This window comes from Neofelis nebulosa, chromosome 13 (assembly GCF_028018385.1).
Source record: "Neofelis nebulosa isolate mNeoNeb1 chromosome 13, mNeoNeb1.pri, whole genome shotgun sequence".
In the NCBI taxonomy this organism is placed as follows: domain Eukaryota; kingdom Metazoa; phylum Chordata; class Mammalia; order Carnivora; family Felidae; genus Neofelis; species Neofelis nebulosa.
Genome location: NC_080794.1, coordinates 938,256 through 963,002, shown reverse-complemented (window position 1 = coordinate 963,002; position 24,747 = coordinate 938,256). Strand labels below are relative to the sequence as shown.

The 24,747-nt window shown below is 39.2% G+C and overlaps 1 protein-coding gene across 3 annotated transcripts in view; it reads left to right on the top strand.

Moving 5' to 3' along the window:
• Positions 1-24,747, top strand: part of NUP133 (nucleoporin 133) — a 56,885-nt gene that overhangs the window by 29,142 nt on the left and 2,996 nt on the right. Inside the window, exons 15-26 of one of the 3 annotated variants that reach the window (XM_058696090.1) lie at positions 3,097-3,321; positions 6,075-6,197; positions 6,779-6,875; positions 7,554-7,805; positions 8,459-8,592; positions 11,157-11,315; positions 12,152-12,287; positions 16,371-16,489; positions 17,475-17,555; positions 18,816-18,880; positions 20,145-20,233; positions 22,995-23,067. In XM_058696090.1, coding sequence (XP_058552073.1) covers positions 3,097-3,321; positions 6,075-6,197; positions 6,779-6,875; positions 7,554-7,805; positions 8,459-8,592; positions 11,157-11,315; positions 12,152-12,287; positions 16,371-16,489; positions 17,475-17,555; positions 18,816-18,880; positions 20,145-20,233; positions 22,995-23,032 — 1,518 coding nt within the window. In that variant the 3' untranslated portion in view covers positions 23,033-23,067. Of the gene's footprint in view, positions 1-3,096; positions 3,322-6,074; positions 6,198-6,778; positions 6,876-7,553; positions 7,806-8,458; positions 8,593-11,156; positions 11,316-12,151; positions 12,288-16,370; positions 16,490-17,474; positions 17,556-18,815; positions 18,881-20,144; positions 20,234-20,435; positions 20,824-22,994; positions 23,068-24,747 lie in introns of those variants that run through there. The other 2 variants (XM_058696088.1, XM_058696089.1) reach the window with 2 other exon arrangements.

The window sequence follows — 24,747 nt, the reverse complement described above, 5'->3', positions numbered from 1 at the left end:
GGACAGTATCTTTGCCTCTGGGTTTCCGGTGTTGAGGGAAGCATATATCCTCACACATAGTGCAGAGAACCTTGGAAGCGGGGAGTTAACGTGCTCCTCTTTGCTGTGTGGCTTGAGTGACGTTACTGTGTCGTTACCACTTCACTGGCCGTGCTGCTGCACTGAGGCAAATAGAAGCAGACGAGCAGAACGCCCTCATGTAAAAACTACATTTGCGGTATTTGTGAGGGAGCCAAGAAGGGAATTCAAATCAGAAAGGACAATGGAATTCTTATTTTAAAATAGCCAGGTGAACAGGTTGAATAAATTAAGACAGATTGATTCAGTGACCTGTTCCACGGTCACTAAAAATAATGGGTAAAAAGAAAAAAAATGAATATCTAAGTGTGTTGTGAAAAATAAGATGCTGTCAAAACAAGGTACAGGGGCCCCTGGGTGGCTCGGTTGGTTAAGCGTCCGACTTCAGCTCACGTCACGATCTCCCCATTCGTAGGTTCGAGCCCCACATTGGGCTCTGTACCGACAGCTCAGACCCGGGAGCCTGCTTCAGATTCTGTGTCTCCCTCTCTGTCTGCCCCTCCCCCACTTGTACTCTTGTGTGTGTCTCTCAAAAATAAATAAACAATTTAAAAAAACTAAAAAGCAAAACAAGGTGCTGAACAACATATATAATGTGACTCCTTTGTGTTACAGAAACCAAAATGTCTTCCAGAGTAGAAATGCCACAAAAGCATATAAAGATATGAAGGAAACAACTGCAGGTCCAGTAGGGAATGGGCGGGGGACTTGTACCTCTCCACGCTATTAAGTTTCCTAACCATGTGCAAGTCAGGCTCTCTGCTTTCACCGTGGACAGTGTGGTGGAGAGATTTCCGGAGTGGTGACCCACACCTGCGCTGTTAGTTGAGCCTTAAGGGGAGGAGCATGTTGGGAAGAGAACCCTTTGTTATATATTTTGTATTGTTCTCTTCCATGGGTTAGAGCTTCACGCCGTCTTTCCTGACTTTGCTATTCATTTGGGATGGTAGAGAATGTTCCTGAGAGCCTTGAGGTCCAACCTACAGTATTATCCTTCCTTATGGCCCTGGTTTATCACACCCACTCTCTTTTGGTTGCATTCTCTGAAGGAAGGGTTCTTGGGCGCTGTCCTCTTAGTCGATGTGTCTTTATGTATGATTGCTGTACGTTCTCAGAAGTAAGGGTGTGGCTTTTCTTTAAGCAGTTTAATGAGTGAATTTGGCAGCAAAGTGGCAAGAAATGGTTCTCCAGCCAAGAGAGGTCATGTCCGTCCTCTCGTTGCCCAGGTTCTCTGCTCGCAGAGGCAGGCAGTGAGAGGTGCCGGCAGCACCCTGGACACACAGCATTTCCATGGTCATTCCCAGTGTAGAAACCATCTTCTCCCATTTAGAAAAAGGGAGGAAAGAGCATTTTTACACAGAGAAAAAGGAAAAAGACGCATGAATGTCATCTTTTGTCTTTTGTTTTCAGTTGGCTGATGTTGGAGTGTTTGTTCTTGACATGTGCTTGTTTTTGTGTTTTTAAAAAAAATTTTTTAATGTTTATTTTTGAGAGAGAGAGAGACAGAGACAGAGACAGAGTGCAAGCAGGGGAGGGGAGGACAGAGAGAGGCATAGAATCTGAAACAGGCTCCAGGCTCTGAGCTGTCAGCACAGAGCCTGATGCGGGGCTCAAACTCCGATCGGCGAGATCATGACCTGAACTGAAGTCTGATGCTTAACTGACTGAGCCACCCAGGCACCCCTTGACATGCACTTGTAAACCAAGTTTGTTTACAAAACCAAGTCTTGCCAAGGCACAAGTTGTTTTGGCTTTTCACTGTAATTACCTCTTGTTCTTCTTGTCTTGACTGCTGATGCTCCTAAATGATTCTATTTTGTGGGAAGCAGCCTTCCGCCCTGGGTTTCCTTTTACACACTGCAGGGCTGTCTTTATACTTTAAAAAAAAAAAAAAAGAAGACTAACCTCATGGGGTATTTGCAGAAAACCATTTAGCAAAAGGTAGATTCCTCATTGTTTTTTTGAGCTCGTTGTAATAAATCTAATTCAGAAAAAAAATTTTTTTCTTAATTTTTTTTCTTTTCTTAAAACAAAAATTTTTTTTAATGTTTATTTTTGAGAGGCAGAGTGTGAGCGGGGGAGGGGCAGAGAGAGAGAGAAAACCCCAGAATCTGAAGAGGCTCCAGGCTCTGAGCTGTCAGCACAGAGCCCGACACGGGGCTCGAACTCACAAGCCGTGAGATCATGACCTGAACCGAAGTTGGACGCTTAACCGACTGAGCCACCCAGGCACCCCCCAAAATTTTTTTTTGTTAACCATGTGCATTCATCACGTCTGTCCATAGGAATTCCCTGGGGATTTGGGTTACTGTTTATTTTTGTTTTCTCTGTACTTTATTTAAAATAAACCTCAGCATATAAAAACCAAGTCACTTTGTTAATGAAATAGATCACACTTAAAATGTGGAAGAGTATTCAGTATTTAGATGTCTCTTGGCTTCCTAGTTGGGATGTAACGCTTCATCAAATGAGAAAGCTTAGAAGTCCTGGAACCTAGCAACGCCTGAAACAGGCATCAGGCAGACCAGAGGTAGATGGTGCACAGGATTAAAGACTCTCCCACCCTCCCCATGGCTTTAAGGTTCTGGGAATCAGGTGCTGAAGATGGAAACTGCTGAGTGTCTAGTTCCTGAGGATCTTGAATGTAGGGAAGTTATGTAGAAAAGAGCAATTTTACAATTTTCATAACCATAAGTAAGAAATAAGATGGAGTGATGGAATGGCCCTAATCTCAGAAGAGGAACCATCTGCCCTTTCTTATAGGTGCTCACAGCTCTGGCTGAAGGGTGTGTGTGTATGTGTGTGTGTGGTGTGTGTGTGTGTGTGTGTGTGTGTGTGTGTGTGTGTGTGTGTGTTCGTGTTCAAAACAGCAAAAAGGAGAGGTAGCTGAGGTACTTTTTTGGGGGCAGATGAGGCCAGTGGCTCTGTACCCAGTGTGCTTCTGGGGCAGATAAGACTGCATTACTTTGTACGTTACTGTAAATGCTTTCTAAGAACATGTGTTTGTGTTTTCACCAGGTTGGCTTATTTGGACGTCTTGGCACTTTTGCAGTTCGAGGGATGCCCATGGCAACTCGCCTGTTGCTCTGTGAGCATGCCGAAAAGTTATCAGCCGCCATCGTTCTCAAGAACTACCACTCGAGGCTCTCTGAGCTCGTGAACACAGCAATAATGATTGCTTTAAATAAGAGGGACTGCGAAATCCCATCCAACCTGACCCCCGCAGACGTCTTTTTTAGAGAAGTAAGAGTTGTTATTTTGCCCTTAATGTGGCTTTGTAGAGCTGGGCCCTTGGCCGATCATGCCCCCAACAGAGAAAAAGCTTGAGGCCAAAAAAAATATCTCATTGAAATTTTAAACAGGACTCCATATTTATTCGTCACTTTCCCTACAAATTAGAGCTTGCAAACTTGACTAAGAAGTCTTCCCTACTGTCTGCTGGGTGTTTTCCTTTTGTCTCTCCAAATCCACTCTTGACTCTGCCTCAGAGGACACCTTCGCCAGTGGGTTCCTTTGCCCTGTGGCTTCTTGTTGCCTTTAACAGAGGTGAGGCACTGTTATTCTCTGTTCTGTCATGTCCCCCTCCCCCCAGCCTCATTCCCTCCCTGCTTCCACTGCAGTTTGCTGTGCCTTCTGTCAGAGACTGCGGCTTCCGTCTGGCTGCTCTCCGCGTTCCCGGTAACTGCTGCTTCCCAGTGCCCCTTCACACCTGGGCTTAGTGGTGGCTTCCCTGTCGCTAGCCCTGGGTGCCGCCCCTTCCTCTGCAGATCCCCTTCCTCTGCCAACCGTCCCTTCACTAAACTCTTCTCAGGCACCTGCTAGGATCCTACTATCTACCTTGCTGTTAAAGTCAATTTATTTTCAAAGGAAAAGAAAAACCTGCTGTACACTTTGGAGGGAGAAAAGAGGAAGATGCTGGTCAGCTGGCCATTGTGAAAAAGAGTACTTTTTGGGAGGGAGAGGTTAGATCTGATGCCAGAGCTTGTCCAAAGAGTTGGGGTCTATCCCTAAAACCCTGCTGGAGAGCTGTCCAAGTTAACTGTTGGGAGTGTTGGGTGTTGGGGTCAGTCTAGGTGGAGGTGAAAAGGTCTTGGAATTCTGAAGAGATGGGAATAGTGAAGAATGTGTTCTTAAGATCCGAGTCCGTGAAGTACATGGTGAGGGTGGCGTGGTGGAGAGGAGGGTATATGGATTGGGGCCAACGGCCTCAGGTGATTCTGAGATCCCGAACTAGTCTATAAGAACCATCCGGCTTTTGGAATGGAGGGACTGGAGTATTGTAAGGAGAGTTAGTAGGTTTTAATACATTTGAGGAAGGAAATTCGGAAATGGGTCGTAAGCCTCGCAAGGCCTCAGCTTTGAGAGGATGTTGGGGTTTTGAAGGGACAAAGATAGGACCCTTAAGGCATATAGGTTGCTTTCACAATCAAAGTGTTTGTTGTAACTTTTGTGTCTTTTTTTTTGTCTTTGTTCATACTTAATCTTATACAGCAAAACAAAGTTTTTTTAAAAAAATTCACAAATTATTTGAAAGAATTAAGAGTCGTGTTCTTTTTTCTGCATTTGGATCAAAGTGGAAAGCATACTAGTTAATTCAGTATATATTTTCCAGATAACTGGAAAATAAAGGAGTGATTTGGAAATGAGAAATGATTATCAGTTGGATACATAATTCAGGAATAGTACCTTAGGAATAGCATAGGACAAAACCAAAAATGTGATAGGTTTTTCAAAAAAACACTCCATATGGGAAATGGTAATGTTTAAGACTATGACGTTTACTGGCCTTAAGCTTCCTTTGGGTGTAGTTCTGAATCCCAGGGTTCCATTAAAGCAGAGGTAACTGTTTAAGGGTCAGACTTTCAGGTTAGCATATGAACAGAATTTGAGACCGCTGAGTATGTAACTCCTATCCTAAAGGTGTTGAGCAAATGTTTTGACAATAATTTTCTGCTATCATATCATATATCATATCATATATGCTTTCCCTATCGTTTTCACGTTAACAGTATTAAAAAAAATTCTTAAGTTTGGGGCACCTGGGTGACTTAGTCAGTTAAGCATCTGACTCTTGATTTCAGCACAGGTCATGATCTCATAGTTCGTGAGTTCAAGCTCTCATCGGGCTCTGCCCTGGCAGTGCAGAGCTTACTTGGGATTCTCTCTCTGTCCTGCTTGCTCGATCTCTCTCTCTCAAAATAAATAAGCAAACAAACATGAATTAAATAAATAAGTCAATATTGCACCCTATAAAAAAAATTCTTACACTTAATCTTTTAAATGAAATGAGCCAGAAGTCTCTTGCTAGGGCTGTTAATGTGCCTTTGACTAACATCTGAGAAGGCAGAACAGGGTTTAAAAGACAGTGATTCTGTTTGGGCCACGGTTTGTGTATAGGTCTTGCTCCTTCAACTAGTTTGTATCCTTAAGGGCAGCAAGCCTGATTTCTGTTTTTCCTTATCTCTGAGTGCCCAATGCTATGCAAACTCTGGTGTATTAAGTAGTAAGGTAGGGAAAGTTTAACTGTGGGCTGAAACTGGAAACAAGGGTTTCAGTGCTTTAAGAACAGTTTTGCACCGTTACCTCCGTGTGTTAGTAATGACAAAAATTAGAAAAGAACAGTTAGAAATTATATAATTGACCCTTGAACAATGTGAGGGTTAAGGGTGCCCGAGCCCCCATGTAGTCAAAATGTTTTTTAAAAAATCCTGAAGAAGAGAAAATAAATTCACAGTACTGTAAGGTATCAAAAAACATCTACATGTAAGCAGACCCACGCATTTCAAACCTGTGTTGCTCAAGGATCCCTTGCACAATATTTTCTCTCCCTACTTCTTTTTAAATGTATTTTTTGCCATCAACTGTTTTATTCTGAGTAATGAGCTAAGAATATGCCTTTCTGAGAAAAGCCCGTTGAGTAGATTCTGGGCAGTTGTGATTATTACCCATCGCCATGGTTTTTGTTAAAAGTAGTTGCCTTCTCTGTACTCCCTCAGGTGTCGCAGGTAGACACCATTTGCGAGTGTTTACTGGAGCATGAGGAGCAGGTCTTAAAGGAAACATCTTTGGAATCTGTTGAATGGGCTGAAGTGGTGATCAATGTGAACAGTATTCTCAAGGTACAAAACCACGGTGAAGATTTCAGCAAATCAAAGACCAGAGTGTGGCTGGAAGAGAAAGTGGTTTCCATATTCCAACTCTGTATTGCCAGTAATTTAAAAGTGTTTAGCATTTAATTCAAAAAATGTAGAAAAGTACAGTCGTTTTATTTATCAAGCATTTTGAATGTCTTATGCATATTAAAAGTTTCTATAATCCTGTGTTCTGGATTATAATAAAATAATAACCTTTTATCTGGAGAAAGATACATATATCATGGCAAATGTATTAATGTTATAGTAACTAAGTGTCTTAATTACTCAAGAATTTAATAGTTACATTATTGATTAAAATGTTCCATTTAATCTTAGATAATGTTCTCTATAGCAATGGTTTCCCTACTTTGGTTAGTAAGTTTTCCAAAATTAAAGTTAAGTTATGGAGTAAAACAAATTTCAAATGCAGAAAGAACCAAAAGAATAATTCCTACAGACTTGAGCTGAGTATTTTTTTAGTACTAATAGACTTTGATGTTTCAAATTATCTTTAAGAATTACTGGGACTCATCACTTTCTGCATATGCTGATGCATTTTTTTCTAGGACATGCTACAAGCTGCCTGTCATTATCGACAGAATAGAAACTCCTTATATAGAAAAGAGCCGGTAGAACAAGAACCTGAGTATGTTCCTTGGACAGGTGAGATTGCAAGCTCTGAGCGCAAATGTACTGGTTTATTATTAGCAGTCGTTCAAAATATATTTCTAATGGCGTATCGTTTCTGGAAGCTGTATTATTCCATTAGTGTGGGTTTGTGAGCGAAATGAAAAATAAGTGCCACCTCCAGAATGAGTAATTCTTGTGAAAATTGCTTTATTCTCTTAGAATAATTTGTAGATTTGCCTGTAATTTATGTAACTGATACTTATTATGCGTCCACTAGATTTAAAAAAAAAAATTTGTAAGTAATCTCTACCCCTGACGTGGTGCTTGAATTCACGATCCTGAGATCAAGAGTCACATGCTCTACTAAGCCAGCCAGGCGCCCTTTGTCTTCTAGATTTTAGTGCATATGGTTATTCAAAGAAGGAGGTCCTGGCCCTAGAGGTATTGACAATAGTTAATGTTGATTTAATACAAGAAAGTAAGTGGAGTTAGCACTGAAGGAATTTAGAAGGGAGAGGATTATGTTCACCTGGCTGTGTTGAAGTCTCCGTAGAGAAGATGGGATTTAAGCAGGACATAGCGAGGGATCAGCTGAACCCCTATTGGTTTATTTTTTCCAGCAGCGGTGACATGATAGTTCTTAGGCAGTTGGTCTTTCCCCTAGCCATTGTAGAACCCTTACTTACCATATTACTTTATGTGATCTCATAGCAACGAGTGGTCCTGGGGGCATCCGAACAGTAATCGTGCGCCAGCATGGGATTGTCCTGAAAGTGGTATATCCTCAGGCAGACAGCAACCTCCGAAACATTCTGACAGAGCAGCTGGTAGCACTGATTGATTGCTTCCTGGATGGTTACGTTTCCCAGCTTAAGTCTCTGGACAGATCTGGTGATCAAGAAAGATACAGCAGTCTGGAAATGGAATACCTACAGAAAAGATCAGATCTCCTATCTCCACTTCGTAAGTGCATGATATTTAGCAATGGCTATGGGTCTTTGACGTTGCGGAACGGGTGACGGAGTCCAATCATTAATGTAGCATATTCAGTGTAATATCATTAATCCAACTGTAACCAAGAACGTAAAGCAAAGCATGTATGTACAGCTTTCTGCATTCATTCATTTGTTCGACCTTGTCTTCACACCTTTCCAGGTACGAGTACCATAGATGGTGCTGAAGATGATTTGAAAATGAATAAATTAAAAACAACTGGAGACTGTGCTCAAAGAGCTTATCTCAGACTTTTACATGAATAAGTCGACTGCACAGTAGAGCACGATGAGGGCGGTTAGAGGGTACAGACGGAACAGTGTGGCTGTTCGGCAAAGGACACGTTATTTTCATAGCTAGAGTTAGGAGAAGTAGCTCGTTTTGCTAGTATACCAAGGAAGGGACTAGCATCATGGGTAGGCAGTGATGAAGCAGGGGATTAAATTTGCCTCTCTAATGAGTTTATAAGGATTATGAAACTAAATGCCAGTAAGTGGAAAGGTTTCTATTCCGTTATTTTTTAGAATATAATATGAATTAAAGGTAAAGTTTCAAGTAATACTTTCTATCACATAATAAGTTTTCACTAACAGAAATTTTTTCATCTGTTCTCATTTCTACAGTCACACTAGGCCAGTACCCGTGGGCTGCTTCATTAGCAGAAAAGTACTGTGACTTTGATATCTTAGTGCAAATGTGTGAGCAGACTGACAACCAGACCAGACTCCAGCGCTACATGACCCAGTTTGCTGATCAGGTAACGAGTGTTGGGGACGTAGGAAATTGATGCTGTTGTAAGGTTTTACCATTTCAAATCTTTTTTTTTTTTTTTTTTTTTTTTTTTTTTTATGTTTATTCAAGAGAGAGAGCACGTGTGGGGAGAGGGGTAGAGAGAGAAGGAGAGAGAGAAGTCCAAGCAGGCTCGGAACTGTCAGTGCAGAGCCTGATGCGGGCAGGGCTTGAATTCATGAACCGTGAGATCATGACATGAGCAGAAATCAAGAGTCAGACGCTTAACTGACTGAGCCACCCAGGCGCCCTCGTTTCAAAACTTACTTGGGTGTTTTGTTGGAAGATGATATATAGTTGTTTTGTAGTTACCTTATATACTAATTTGTGCATTAGGGTTTTTTTGTAAATTGGCAGATGATTCCAAATATTGTTGAAAGGTTCTGTGACCTTTGACGAATAAGTTAAAATTTTCATTTCTATTCATATATTTCCAGTCATAATTAAAAAGTACTTAGGTATATGAAAATTGAGAGAATTTTTAAAATTTGAAAAGAAGATCTTAGGAGCACAGGATGCTGCAGCTTTTAGAGAGCTCAGCTTTCCATACACCAAAGATTTGTGCTCTCCTTCTTTGACATCATGCTTCTTTTTTTTTTTTTCTGATTTTTTCTTTAAATGTTTATTTATTTTTGAGGGAGAGAGAGAGAAAGAGCATGAGCAGAGAAGGGGCAGAGAGAGAGAAGGAGACACAGAATCTGAAGCAGGCTTCAGGCTCTGAGCTGTCAGCACACAGCCTGATGCGGGGCTTGAACTCCCGAACCATGAGATCATGACCTGAGCCGAAGTCGGATGCTTAACCGACTGAGCCACCCACGTGGACCACAGGCTTTTTATTTTTCAAAAATCTTTTCACTATGACACTCTCTAGGTGAATTTAAGCTAGTTGATTGTCAAGTAAGCACTGACTTTTTTCTTACTATAAAAGTGAACATAGTATAAAATTCAGAAAGCCCCTATAAACCAGAAAGATTTTAAGAATCATTCAAAATTTCACTACCCAGAGAGGAAGGACCCTTTGTAACATTTGGTTTATGTTGTTCTAATCTTTTCACGCTATATTATTGTGGACAAATATGTTTTGCCAGTTGCTAATCACAAACATTTGTCCTGATATCATTAAATATTTCACAATGTTTTGATGGTATTGTGGTATTTCATGGCCTGCATGTAACTTGCTTTATTTGATCAGGGCCTGATTGTTTGACCTGGCTTATTTAGTATTTCACGATAGCACTAAAGTAAATATTTCTGCGTCCATCATGATTTCTATTCTTTTGTGGATTCTAGTTCTTTGTTGACATTTTTCATCCATTTTTTCTTTCTTTTATTTTCTTTAATGTGTTCAGTACTTCTTTAAAAAATCCTTCTGTACTACCTCTAAAATCTGATCATCCTCAGATTTGTTTCTCTTGCCTACTTCTTGGTCATATTTTTCTGCTTATTATGTCTTATGAATTTCTTGTTGTATTTTGGATATTGTGTGTAAAGGAACCTTAAAGATGAAAATAATGTTTGTTTTTTTTTCTCCTGAGAGGCAGATAAAGTGAGAGGTAGGTCACTCAGTTCATCAAGAACAGAGGTGGGCCAAGATTTGGTTGAGGCTTTTGTTACATTCATTTCATTTCTGGTTTCAAAGTCTTGTGGGACTGGTGTGTTCATGGCAGAATTTCCTTTAGTGGAAATACCTCTTAAATACTGTGTGACTGTAGGACATTTTAATCTTCCCTTCCAGCCTAGCCTTCCATGCTACCCCAGCATCCGGCAAACATCAGGTGGGGAAAACTGGCTAGGCATTTAGACCCTCTCTAGAATCCTGTTTATCATTCCAGTGCACATGGCCTTCTGGCACAGAATTGAACCTCTGGAGGTGTGGAGGCAGCACCTGGGTGGCTCAGTCAGTTAAACGTCCAACTTGGGCTCAGGTCATGATCTCACAAGTTCGTGGGTTTGAGCCCTGCATCGGGTTCTATGCTGACAGCTCAGAGCCTGGAGCCTGCTTCGGATTCTGTGTCTCCCTCTCTTTCTGCCCCTCCCCTGCTCATGCTCTGTCTCTTTTTCTCTCTCAAAAAAAAAAAAATGAATAAACATTAAAAAAAGAATTTGACCCCTGGGAATCTTTCATTCTGCACTGTTGCATAGAACTTTCCTGTGTGTTTTCTAAGATAGGACATGGGGCACGTTGAGCACCTGATGTGATTAGTTTGACCGAGGAACTGAATTTTAACATTTTAACTAGGTTTAAACAGCTGTACATAGCTAATGGCTGTCAAACCATACCACGCACATCTAGAGTTTACATGATCTTAAGCAAGATCCCCTTTCTGAATCTGCATTCCTCTTTTGTTAAACTAAGTTAAGGGTTTTTTTTTTTTTTTAAGGATCCTAGTATATAGAAAATAAATGTTTAAACAGGATCTCTGTTCTGGAATCTAAGACCTTTGAAAAAAATATTAATGTTTTATTATCAGAAATAAACTTTTAAAACTGTATTAATAAATATTATTGGATTCTTTGCTCTTTTATTTGTAGAATTTTTCAGACTTTCTCTTCCGTTGGTATCTGGAGAAAGGAAAGCGAGGCAAATTATTATCTCAACCCATTTCTCAGCATGGAGAGTTGGCAAATTTTTTGCAAGCTCATGAACATCTCAGCTGGTTACATGAAATTAACAGCCAAGAATTAGAAAAGGTAAGAATTGAGTTACATGGAGCAGGTTTAGGCAGTTTTTTACTTAGTTGTTTGGTTTTTTTTTTTTTTTTTACTAGTTTTTATTTTATAGAGAAAGAGCACAAGCAGGGGAGAGGGGCAGAAGTTCAGAGAGAGAGAGAGAATCCCAAACAGCCTCCATGCTCAGCACAGAGCCCAATGTGGGGCTCCATCCCATGACCCTGGGATCATGACCTGAGTTGAAATCAGGAGTCAGACGCTCAAATGACTGAGCCACTCAGGTGCCCCTTTAGTTTTAATTAGTTTAGTTTATAGTGATTAAAATGCTATTTAGAAATTATTTTAAGCATATGTCTCCTTTCTCTGACATAATTTGAATAAAGTATTCTTGTTTATTTATGATGGCATTGCTCTTATTTTTAATGTCTCAAAAAAATGTAGCCTGTTGTGTTTTGACTACTATTAGAGTAAAATAAAGCACAAAAATTGTATTAACATGTAAATAACCATTGACCTTTATTTGCAATGAGTATTAAAATGTTCAAATTATGAGTAAAAACAATACACGAATTAATTTTAAAATTTGTCCTTGACAGGTCGTTGAAGTGACTCTGTAATTGTTACAGAGCAAATGTCTTATACATGTTTCTTTTCCCAATAATTAGTGTCGCTGGTTGGTATTTTATTGTGTAATTACTCTTGGTATATAGAACCAATTAGTTTTTAGGTTTGCTAGTACTGACTTGATCTTTCATTGATACAAATTAGGGGGGAAAACAAGTTTAGGTTGTGCATTAGCCTGTATTTCAACTTGAATTAGCACGCAGGGTCTTATCACTTTTCGTGTTTTGTTGTAGGCTCATGCAACACTTCTGGGTCTGGCAAACATGGAAACACATTACTTTGCAAAGAAAAAAACCCTTCTTGGCTTGAGTAAATTGGCTGCCTTGGCTTCAGACTTTTCAGAGGATGTACTGCAAGAAAAAATTGAAGGTAAAAGAAAGAATTTGAGCATCAAGCATGCTATCAGTGAACTTGTATAATGCACTCCTAGTATTGTTCAATGGTATTCATTAGACACAGGACCCATCTCTTCTTTAAGAGGAATGCTTTCTATTCAGTGGCTTTAGACAATTACATAAGTACATATTTGGGATTCTATTTTTTAGAGAAAGTTTGTATGTTAAATAAGAATTCCTAAAGAATAAAAGTAAATGATTTGACCAGTGCTTTGATTACACCCTTAGTGACTCACATTCTAAGAACAGGAAGAACTGCAAAGAAATCTTTATTCAGTGGGTTTGTTGTAGATAGTAGTTTGTTAAAGCTACTGGTTTCAGAATTCAAAGCTTTTTGGTGTCATAATTGTGAGACTTTTGTTATGTCGTCAGTTAAGAAAATGTTTGGATATATTCTTATTTTTGAGAACCAAGGGGAAGAGGGAGATAGAAATCTAGGAGGAGGATGAGGAAGGGCCCTGGACTGTACTTGAATTGGAAATTTCAGATGGAATCACGATTGTTCAAAATTAAAGTATTTCTTGGGCTGTGTCCACTGAAAAGGCCTAAAAGCAGTGACACCCCAGTGGCAGGAGCGTACCTAGTCCTGTATCATGGCTTCTAACTACTATTTCTCAGTAAAAGGAGATGAGGGTTATTGAGGGAATGATCCTGGGGAGTCTTGTTGGGCCAGAAAGCAAGTTTAATATAGAGATGTCAATACGACAGCCACCACTGGCCAAGTTTGGGGATAATCTAAACACCAAAAAGAATGATAGTAAAACATTTTATTTCACAGTTTAGAAACAAAAAAAAAAATCCATAAATCTACAGTGAGACCCACAAGGGGAGGGGTCAGTGAGAGTTTCCTTTAGGAAAAAAAAGAATACCAACTAATAAGTGTAGAATGGGACTTGGCAGATCACCACCGGCAACCATGGTGACTAATGTGTCATCCAAGGACGCTAAAGCCATTGAGTTTAGGGGTTAGGGGAAAAGGATGGCCTCATGTTTTCAGAGTATCGTGACATGGACCTGACAGGTACCATCATCAGCACTGAGACAGGCTCACCGTAAATACTTCCCAGGGTGATGTCACGTAGCAGTGTGGAATACCACCTTGTGCTATTGTCGTGTCAGAAATGTTCGACCTGAATCTAACCCCAGGGAAGTGATTAGATAGATCCTGTTTTGGGGCATTTTGCAATATAATTGGCTCCGACTCCCAAATTCAGCAGCATGAAAGACAAAAAACTTAAAAAAACAACAAAACAGGAGGCTGTTTTAGATTAAAGTAACCTGAGAGCCATGACAACCAAATGTAGGGAGAGAGGCTGGCTCAGCTCCTCGATCATCCCCCAAATAACCAACCGTGACGCACGTTTTGGGGACAACTGAGGGGATGTGAACATAATTAACATTAGATGGTATTTCTGTATTTGTGTTAAATTTTTCAGCTCTGATAATGATATTGTGATTGAATGCCCTTAGGAGGTACATCCTAAAGTATTTAGAAATGTCATGATGTTTGCAGCTTTCATTTGATTTAGGAGGAAAAGCAAATAGGTAGATTGGGGAACAGGTACATAAAGCCAAGATGGCAGAATGCTAACAGGTAACTGTAGGTATACAGGGTGCACTGTATTCTTCTTTAATAGTTTCTCTAGGGGCGCCTGGGTGGCTCAGTCGGTTGAGCGTCTGACTTCGGCTCAGGTCACGATCTCACGGTTCATGAGTTCGAGCCCCGCGTCGGGCTCTGTGCTGACAGCTCGGAGCCTGGAGCCTGCTTCGGATTCTGTCTCCCTGTCTCTCTGTCCCTCCCCTGCTCGCACTCTGTCTCTCTTTCTCTCAAAAATAAAAAAACGTTAAGAAAATTTTTTTTAATTTTCTGTGGTGTTAGAATTTATTTTTATTTTTCTAATGTTTATTTATTAAAAAAAATTTTTTTTTTAATGCTTTATTTATTTTTGAGAGAGAGAGACAGAGTACAAGCAGGGGAGGGGGAGACACAGAATCCAAAGCAGAGCCTGACTCAGGGCTCAGACTCACAAACCACAGGATCATGACCTGAGCTGAAGTAGGCTGCTTAACCAACTGAGCCACCCAGGCCCCCCTAGAATTCTTTTCTAAATCGGCTGCATGCCCAGCATGGAGCCCATTGTGGACTTGAACTCACAACCCATAGATCAAGAGTCATACACTTAACCAACTGAGCACCCAGGTGCCCCAAGTTTGGAATTTCTCAAAGTAAAAATTGGAAGGGGATCTTAACTCTGTGATCAGGGGTGAAGGGTATACAAACATAGATACTTGTATTTGGTTGCAGGGCTTATGCACAGAGGCCAGCCTTTGAGGTATGGATTCTATTTATACTACCGTCTTTTTTTCTTCAAGGAATGGGAACAATGGAAAGAATCTTGACAGAAATTGGACAGATCTGGTTTCATATGTTTTCTCTGGCTTACTAGCTTTGTGACCTTGGATACCCTCTGAGCCTCAGTTTCCTCAGCTATAAAATGGGTAGTTGTAAGGAGTGGAGACACTGTGTTCCTTGAAAAAAATGTCTTATACGTATTAAGTCCCCAATAAAGTGTAGGGTTAGCATTTAACTTTTATTATTAAAACTATTTTTCCCTGTTTATAAAGGAGATTTTCAATCTTATTTTTAAGCACTAGTAGTGTTTATTGTTCTAGAGAAGTGTGTATATATTCTGCAAGGTTGGCTGATAGTCTGATATGGGAAGTCATATTTTACCTAGTCACCAGAGATAGACCGTGTTATTCAAATCCAGATGGTTGTTTTATCTATTTATTTATATTTGAGAGAGAGAGAGAGAGAGAGAGAGAGCGCGCTCGTACAAGCTGGAGAGAGGGGCAGAGGGAAAGAGCAAAAGAATCTTAAGCAGGCTTTGTGCTCAGCTCAGAGCCTGACACGGGGCTCAATCCCACAAACCGTGAGGTGACCTGAGCTGAAATCAAGAGTCGGACGCTTAACTGACTGAGCCACCCAAGTGTCCCTCAAATCAAGGTTTTATTTCTTGCTCCCCCCCACAACCCACTCACCAGAAATCATTGGAACTGTGGTCACCATTTTACATTTGATCACTTCTTAACTTTTGCTTTCTTAACACAATGGGAATGTTTTGGGGTGTCAGTAATTACCTGCAGACTATCATCACAGTGTATCTAATCCTAGGGAGTAGATTTTTTTTTTTTAATTTTCTGGTTATATAAATAATTCCTTACTGAAATTTGTAAATTACCGGGAAAAAACATAACAAACAAATAGTCTATGTAATCTCACTGCCCCAGAGAGAACTATGGTCACTGTTTCGTGTACCCTCCCAGTCTGCTTCTCTGTGTATGGAAATCGCACAAAAATTATTTAATTTTTACAAAATTAGGATCACATGGAGGGATGTCAGTATTTGAATGAGCATATTTATGCTTTGGTCATTGTACCTGGCGGTGACAACTGTGTTTATGAGAATACATAGCGGTTCTCAGTCCTTGTCTCCTGCAGTCCACATCTTCCTGGGCAAAACCGGGTAATGGGCTGCAGCCTGGATGGCTGATGTCACCTCATCCAGTAGAGCTCACCATTGCTAATTAATAGGTTTGGTGCATAATCTTCCAGGCTTTTTTTCTTGTAATAACTCATGGCGGCTTTTAAATAGATCATTTCCCTTAGTGCAAGATTCTACTAGAAACTGGTGGGAAGAAGCACCTTCTTGAGTTAACATAAAATGGGACCGGGTGGCCCCAGATTTGGGGGACTTGTGTCTTGTGAAATAGCCATCTGTTCTCCAGGCAGTAGGTGTATTTTCATAGCTCTTCTCTTCTCTCCTAACTCTGTCTGGTTATTATGACTGTTTATATGACTTGGATCAAATCATGAATATGTTTTAACATAATCAGGAATCAAAGGCAAGCAGAATTAATAACATTTTAAGATCATCAAATAACGATGAGATTACTGTTAGAGGTGTTCCTTTTTTTTTTTTTTTTTTTAATTCAGATTTGTTTTATGACAGAGCAGAAGTTTACTCCTCTCCCTGCCTCTCATTTTGAATTCTAGAAATGGCTGAGCAGGAGCGCTTTCTACTGCACCAGGAGACCCTGCCGGAACAACTGCTAGCAGAGAAAGAGCTGAGTCTCAGTGCGATGCCGGTGCTGACTGCACCACAGCTCATCAGCGTACGTCTTTGCGAATCCTTGCGCCATTCCTCAGTCTCAAAACAACGTCAGTGTTTCTTGAGTCAGATGGACATTTCCTAAGAGTAGTCCTCTTTCCATTTCCATTTTTCCGGTAACTTTCCCCTTCCTCTAAAATAAGTTGTTAGAAGCTGCTTGAGAACAGGATGCCAGTTGGCAGGAAGCAGATCAGCCTCTGCCTCCCATAGATCTCCAGCTGTTCCTAGAGATGCTTATCCAGGTGACCAGAAGGAAGTACTTGGATTTTCTTTTCTAGCATAGGACATATACATACCATGAGGTACAGTTCAGGCTCTTCCATAAGAAAAATAGTTTAAGGAACTAGATTTACATAGCCTGTGAGTACTGTCCTCCTGCTTTTGTCTGGAACACAACACATTCCTGAGGGCAGGAACACAACAATTCCCTAGATTATGGGCTGCAGCCTCCATGAGACAGTCTCCTTGTTATGTACTGTACTTGTAGCCTTAACTCTGCTTCGCTCTTTGCCCTTCAACAGAGCATCCCAATACAAGAGTGATGTAGGATCACTTTGACATTGCTCTAATTATAGTAACAGAAGACAATTCCAAAACTTCAGTATTTTAGTCATTATTGGTAACATTTCCTGTAATTGAGCCCACAACAGCCTCTCTTTATATAGCATATTGCAAAGAATATGCCCAAAAGAATACTGAAGTATGTTACATTATATTGAACCTAAGAATATGAATTTACTGACGTTTTTAAAGTATATATACCAAATTACACAAATGAAGTACTGTTGAGTGTAGGCATGTTTTAAAAGAAAGTTGATCGTGAGGATAGATGGAATGTGATTTCCAAATGTGACAGTCTTCTTCGTATAAAATACAAATACCTGTGACTTACTTGGAAGACATAATGACTTATTTTCTCCCTAAATTTCTCTAGTCTTAGTTATATGATTACTTAAAATAATCCTCAACCTTATTTGAATTTCCCATAGCTATATATCTGTGAAGAAAACAGAAGAGCTAATGAATATGATTTCAAGAAAGCTTTGGACTTGCTGGAATATATCGATGAGGTAAGGAAAATCACTGGAGATGATCAAAGGCAAGTATCACAATTATATATTTGGTTTGCTGTAGAATTGAAAACGTATTAAAAAAGAAAAGGTAACTTCTTTTAGCCAATCATGACAGTGTGTTAATTAAAAAAGACTTCCGGTGGGGCGCTTGGGTGGCTCAGTCTGTTAAGCGTCCGACTTCGGCTCAGGTCATGATCTTGCAGTCTGTGAGTTCGAGCCCCGCGTCAGGCTCTATGCTGTCAGTTCAGAGCCTGGAGCTTGCTTCGGATTCTGTGTCTCCCTCTCTCTTTGCCTCTCCCCCCTCACACTCTGTCTCTCTCTATCCAAAAATGAATAAACATTAAAAAAATTTTTTTTTTTTTTTTTTTTTTAAATAAAAAAAAATAGAAAAGACTCTCGGGTGCCTGGGTGGCTCAGTCGGTTAAAGCGTCCGACTCTGGCTCAGGTCGTGATCTCACAGTTCATGAGTTCGAGCCCCACATCAGGCTCTGTGCTCACAGCTCAGAGCCTGGAGCCGGCTTCAGATTCTGTTGCCCTCTCTCTCTGCCCCTCCCCCACTTGTTCTCTCTCTCTCAGTCTCTCTCTCTCTCAAAAATAAATAAATGTTTGTTTTTTTTAATTTTAAAAAAGACTCTCTGGTTCAGCTATTCCTAACTCTTGGAATGTGTAGCTCTTTAGAAAAGTTGTCAGGAGAGTCCCTTTCCTGATAATTCTCGCATGTTCCCTGGTGTCTTTTTCTGTGCACAAATAAAAAACACGGCTTTTCAGAGTCCTGAGGTATTTTTTTTTTCTTTCATTTATTAAGTCATTATTAGTTCTTCATTCTGATACGTTGCTTTATCAATATATTTTTCATAGTATTCACCCTAAGAGGAGCTGTTTCTCAGCCTTCTTTGGGGGGAAAAAAAGATTATGATGATAATTCTGTAGGATAAGAATTGGCCTTGCAATTGAAAGTAGTTTGGTAGACTTAAAAAATGTAATGGATTGGCTTTTATGTTACCTTGTTTAAAATCTTAACCTTTTCAGGGTTCCTGATAACATCAGATTATCACAGAATAATCAGAAACTGATTCACACAGAGTTATTAATTGGCTTACTCTTCTGCGTATTAATGTCTTAAAAGGAAATTTTTTTAAATTATGAATCAAAAGTAAAACAATATTTATGTAGAATTAGAAACTGATACAACTCAAATGTAAGCATGTATTTCTTAAAATCAGGACTTAATGAGAATTTTTTTGTTTCACCATAAAGGAGGAAGATGTAAATATAAATGATCTAAAACTGGAAATCCTTTGCAAAGCTCTTCAGAGAGATAAGTAAGTTCTCATAGCATGAATCTAAGGTACGGTTTTGGGAAAGGATCCTTTAGGAAGATTATGATACCATACATCAAACGGTCTTGTAGCCTAATTGTTTTATAACATATATTATGAAAATTGTAATGGTTGCATTAGTAATCTAAATTTTTCATTCAATAATTAAGGGAGAGTTTAAGGACTTAGGACCACTAGGTTAATACGTCTCTACTTTCGATTTTAAAATTTAGACTGTCAGTTCGCACAGAAATGCCTATGTTCCTGATTTTCACACAAGTTGGGCCAATTCTGCCAAACAAGCTGCTGTTGTTTTAAATAAGAAGGTTATTAGAGTATCAGTACTGTCTTGTAAGTTATTGAGACCTCTCACATTATCTCCTTCTTAAGCGGGGAGATTTCTGCTGGAAATGGTGGCAAAGAAAGGTGGTGGCTGTGAAAGACTGAGAATCAAATTGCTTCGGGGAAAAAGAATTTTAAAGAGAACGTGACTTGAGTGTTAACGTCCTTCCCTACCCACAACTTTCCTTTTTATATCGTGCTGAGAAATGACAGTAGAACTATTTTTACGAAAGCATTTCTTCCTCTGATCACTCCCAGATGGTTCACATTGTTCTGCTTGGTCTTGGAGGTCACGCCCTGAAGCATCTAGCTCTGCCACTTGATTCTCCTTCCTAATCTCAAAAAAAGTATGCCATCATTTGGCTGGAATTCTTTTCACGGCTTTATGTTTAAAAACTTTAAGGCATCGTGCGATATATCCATTGATGATACAGAGTGGTGGTTCTGTGTGTGTGTATTTCAGCGGTAGATAATCTCATCTAGATAAGACTTACATAGTATTAGACACCAGTTACCCTTTTACTTTTATGAAAAGCAGAATCTGTTACAATATACTGTAACTATTGTGCCCCGAAGATCATACTTTGGAGTCCTTACTAGATTTGTTATATATTTATAGCGTTTTTTGGGAACAGATACCTCACTGCTTGGTTTTGACATCACATAGGTATGGTTACGTTGGGCAGGTAGCTACTTGAGTGTAACATCTTGTATCTACTATAAAGACTCTAAGTGTGTTCAACATTTAAAGCTCCCTTATTTTAATAATTTGAAACAGTATCACAAAAACTTAAGATTCTCCACCTGACCCCCCAACCCCTCCCCAGCACAACCATTAGAACAAGACTGTGGCAGCAAACAGAAGTCCTTTATTTCAGATATGTTCACGATTTCATTTTCTTCCCATTGCACTTTTGTTTTCTAGCTGGTCCAGTTCAGATGGTAAGGATGATCCAATTGAAGTATCTAAAGGCAGTATATTTGTGAAAATCTTACAGAAACTTTTAAAAGATGGTAAGCAGTTTGTTGACACTAGAAATTCTGGTATCGCTCCTCAGTTTTAGAAATCTGAGAATGGGATTTGCCAAGGTGTCAATGCGAGGGCAGTTTAAGATTAAACAGTACCGTACTCAGAATTCGATTTGTTTAAAATGAAGGAAGGGTTGGGGTGCCTGAGTGGCTCAGTCGGTTAAGCGTCCGACCGACCTCTCCTCAGGTCATGATCTCACGGCTCATGAGTTCAAGCCCCGCGTCAGACTCTGTGCTGACGGCTCGGAGCCTGGAGCCTGCTTTGGATTCTGTGTCTCCCTCTCTCCCTGCCCCTCCCCTGCTCACGCACCCTCTCTCAAAAATACACAAATATTAAAATGAAGGGTTTTTTCCTTTCCTCTCCAATTGGGGGAGCATGTGTCAAGGTGAAGTCTCCATCCACATGGATCCTGGGGGACTCCAGTGGGCAAAGTCTCCGTGCTGATTGGACAAGGAATAGATTCAAGTGTTGGTTGTGATACCAAACATGTATATGATAAATGAGATGTAACTTTTTGTTATATAACTGACCATACTATGCTTAAGAATAAATTACGAATGCTTTTTCAAATCCATTTTGGATGTTAATACTCTAAAATTCATTTTAGGAACAAGATAAAAAGAAACAAGAAGGGAATGTGTTCTGCACATGCTCCCATACTAAAGCAGTGAGCAAAATTCCATTTGCTGATTGAGACACAAATTAGGTAAAGAAGCTTTTATGGACAAAATGCTGTTCTTAGGGAGGTATATGAATTAGAGGATGCAGTTGACCCTTGAACAGTGTGTGGATGAGGGGCACTGATCCCCAGCACAGTTGAAAATCTACGTATAACATTTGACTCCCTAAAAACCTAACTGCTGATGGTCTGCTATTGACCAGAAGCCTTACCAGTAACACAGTTAACACATATTTTATATGTGTGTTATGTACTGTATTCTTATCATAAAGTAAGCTTAGAGAAATGAAAATGTTCTTAAGAAAATCATAAGAAAGAGAAAATACAGTCATAGTACTGTACTGTATTAAAAAAAAAAAATTCGCGGGTAAGTGGACCCTTGCAGTTCAAACCCGTGTTGTTCAGGGCTCAGCTGTATTTTTACTTTTGCCATTTTTTATATTACTGGGAGCTTAATATATGGAGAATGTTAGGTAGAGATGAGCAATTTTGCACATTTTATACCTATGTGACTCGTATTATAGAATTGTATCAAAACGTATGCTACTAAATTCAGGCAATGTGCAAAATAGGCTAACTTAGTGTTCACCAATCTTTTCAAATATAAGGACACTCTCTTTTATATCAAATGGAAAAAATACACAGTGATAAAAAGTTGTAAATTCAGTAGTCCTTCTAAATGGATGGGACTTCTATCCATCATACTGACATTTACACACATTTGAAAGGTTTCTATATATACATATGCAAGATACATTATTTAATCTACGAAAACATGCCAAATCCAGTCCCTGATACATAGTAGTCACTCAATAGACATTTGTCCTTTGAATGCCTGGAAGTATTTTGCAGATTCATAGGACTCATAGCCCCAACTCCTCTGCAATAGATTGTATTCTGCAGTCCTGTGTTTTAATTTTTTTTTAACGTTTATTTATTTTTGAGAGAGACAGAGCGTGAGCAGGGGAGGGACAGAGAGAGAGGGAGACACCGAATCCGAAGCAGGCTCCAGGCTCCGAGCTGTCAGCACAGAACCTGACATGGGGCTCAAACTCACAAACTGTGAGATCATGACCCGAGCCGAAGTCGGTCGCTTAACTGACTGAACCACCCAGACGCCCTTACAGTCCTCTATTTTAAAAAATCACTGGCTTAACCAAGTGAAATGAAGGAGGACCCTTAGAAAAGTTCTATGGAATTAACCACACCAACCAGTATTCTGAGGTTAAAGAGAAGCAAACTCTCAGTGTTTGTGTTTCAGAAGGCTTTTTTTTGGTTTTTTGTTTTTTTTATAGCCCATCTGTATGGGTCTCCTATCCTTAGTTTTCAGATTTTTAGTCTCCTTTTATAAGTGATCCAAAGAAAATGTAATTCTGTGACTAGATTACTTGGAACTTGCTCAGAAATGATTTGAACTTTTCTTCATGAAAAAGGAATACTTGATTGCTCCATATTGACAGATTTAATAGTACATTCATTTTCAAAAATGAGCAAATAATACAAAGGTTGATTAAGACTTTACATTGTCACAAAATAAATAAAAACTAAAAATGAAATAAGGAAGGAATCTAGCAAAAGAACCTATTTTTTTGCTTGAAAGTATTTGAAATGCTTGAAATTCCAAAAGAGCTAAAACGCACCAAAAGGCTTTCTCTTTTCTGTATTTGGAAATGAAGAAATGATATGGCTGACTTCTATGTATGGTTGAAGAGTTGGAAACCATTTGGACCCAAATCCAATGCTGTCCATGAAATTTGTTCTTCTAAAAGTGCCACAGAGGGGCACCTGGGTGGCCGTCGGTTGAGCGTCTGACTCTTGGTTTTGGCTCAGGTCATGATCTCGCAGTTCGTGGGTTCAAGCCCCACTCCGGGCTCTGCAGCTGGTAGCGTGGAGCCTGCTTGGCTTCTCTCTCTCTCTCCCTCCCTCTCTCTGTCCCTCCCCCGCTCAAGCTGTCTCTTTCTCTCTCTCTCAAAAAAAAAGTAAAAAAAAAAAGTGCCAGAGAATTGAATTGTGGCTAAATAAGTGGTGCTCTTTAAAGGTGACTTTGCTGTTTTTGTTATTCTTAGATCTTACTCATAAGGACAACAGGAATGTAAAGTTGTGAAGAATTATTACATTGTGACCAAAGGACAAAAACAAGTAGAAATATTATATTATAGAAATATATATAAGTATATATAAATATATATAATATATATAATACATTCAGACACATTTACATACATACATGTACAAATTAAAGGTATATATATTTATTATATATAACAAGAAGCCAAAGACATTTATTTTTGGAACCTTTTTAATAATATAGTTACTATATACAGTGGTAAATATTTTTAAAGACAGATCCTGAAGATAGTTATAGATAGCCTCATATTTCATAAACTCTGACAACCAACAATTACTTTTGCTTGTGGAAATGTATTCATCCTACAGATATATTTAACTTACCCATACAGAGCTTTTCAGTTTGTTTGGTTTTTTTTTTTTAATATATGAAATTTATTGTCAAATTGGTTTCCATACAACACCCAGTGCTCATCCCAAAAGGTGCCCTCCTCAATACCCATCACTTCAGTTTGTATTTATATATTATTGAAGTGCATTATCCACACAAAATAAAATGCACGTATCATTAAATATGGAGTTTAAATTTTTTTCTAATTAGTCACCAGTATTTAATAGTTGAGAAGAGTTCTTACAAAAGTCTTCTTTTCTTTTCTTTTTTTAATTTTTTTTAATATTTGTTTTTTTGACAGAGAGAGGGAGACAGAGCATGAGCGGGGGAGGGGCAGAGAGAGAGAGGGAGACACAGAATCCGAAGCAGGCTCCAGGCTCTGAGCTGTCAGCACAGAGCCCGACGTGGGGCTCGAACTCACGAGCTGTGAGATCATGACCTGAGCCGAAGTCGGACACTCAACCGACTGAGCCACCCAGGCGCCCCACAAAAGTCTTATTTTCTTAATTCTCTTAAGAATCAAACTCTTTGCCTAAACTGAACTGATCTATTTATCTGGCAACAGTAAACTGGATCTGATGAGCACTGCCCCCTTTGGATGAGGCATTGGCTCTAAGTTTACCAACGTCCCCGAGGCCACCTTCCTCATAACCACCTGCCGGAGTTTTTGGCCCCAGCTGAAACGAAAAGAAATCCACCAAATATTAGTTCTAAACAGAGGGCGTGCCCCGTAAAAATAGAAGCCAAATAAGATGTTACATTTTTTTAGAGAATTGATCTTTTAGAAACTAATGTATTTTCACAAGTTTAATACTGTTTTACAGATAAAAAGTCTTTATTGAAAGTATTTTAATTATAATAAATGATGTATAAATATTTTGAATTTAGCCTCATAACATTCATTAACCAGATTTTTATTATATTACAATTAAGTACAAAAAACGGTGCTAGGCACTTTGAGGGCCTTTGATTTTGAGACCCTTATGCTAATGTAACGGATTATAAAATACTGTCTTATATGAAAATTTTTTTTCCAGTTTTCTTTATCAGGCGAGAAAACTGTACATGCCTTTTTGTAACTACACAGATCTTGATTTCAGCAGTTCTGTCTCATCAGTGCTCATTGGCTTTCTGGCTTTTAGAGGACTAATGAAATGGTTCTTCACCTATCTCACTTTTAACTATAATATATATTTTGAGAGACTGTAGCTAGCTTTCATGACATTGCATTTACTGAATTATTTCCCTATACATATAATTGGATACATATTTAATATATATAACTGTCGAAATATTGGAATATGTAATTATAAGATACTTGAAATACCTGAATACATAATTGTTGGAATATATAATTGTTT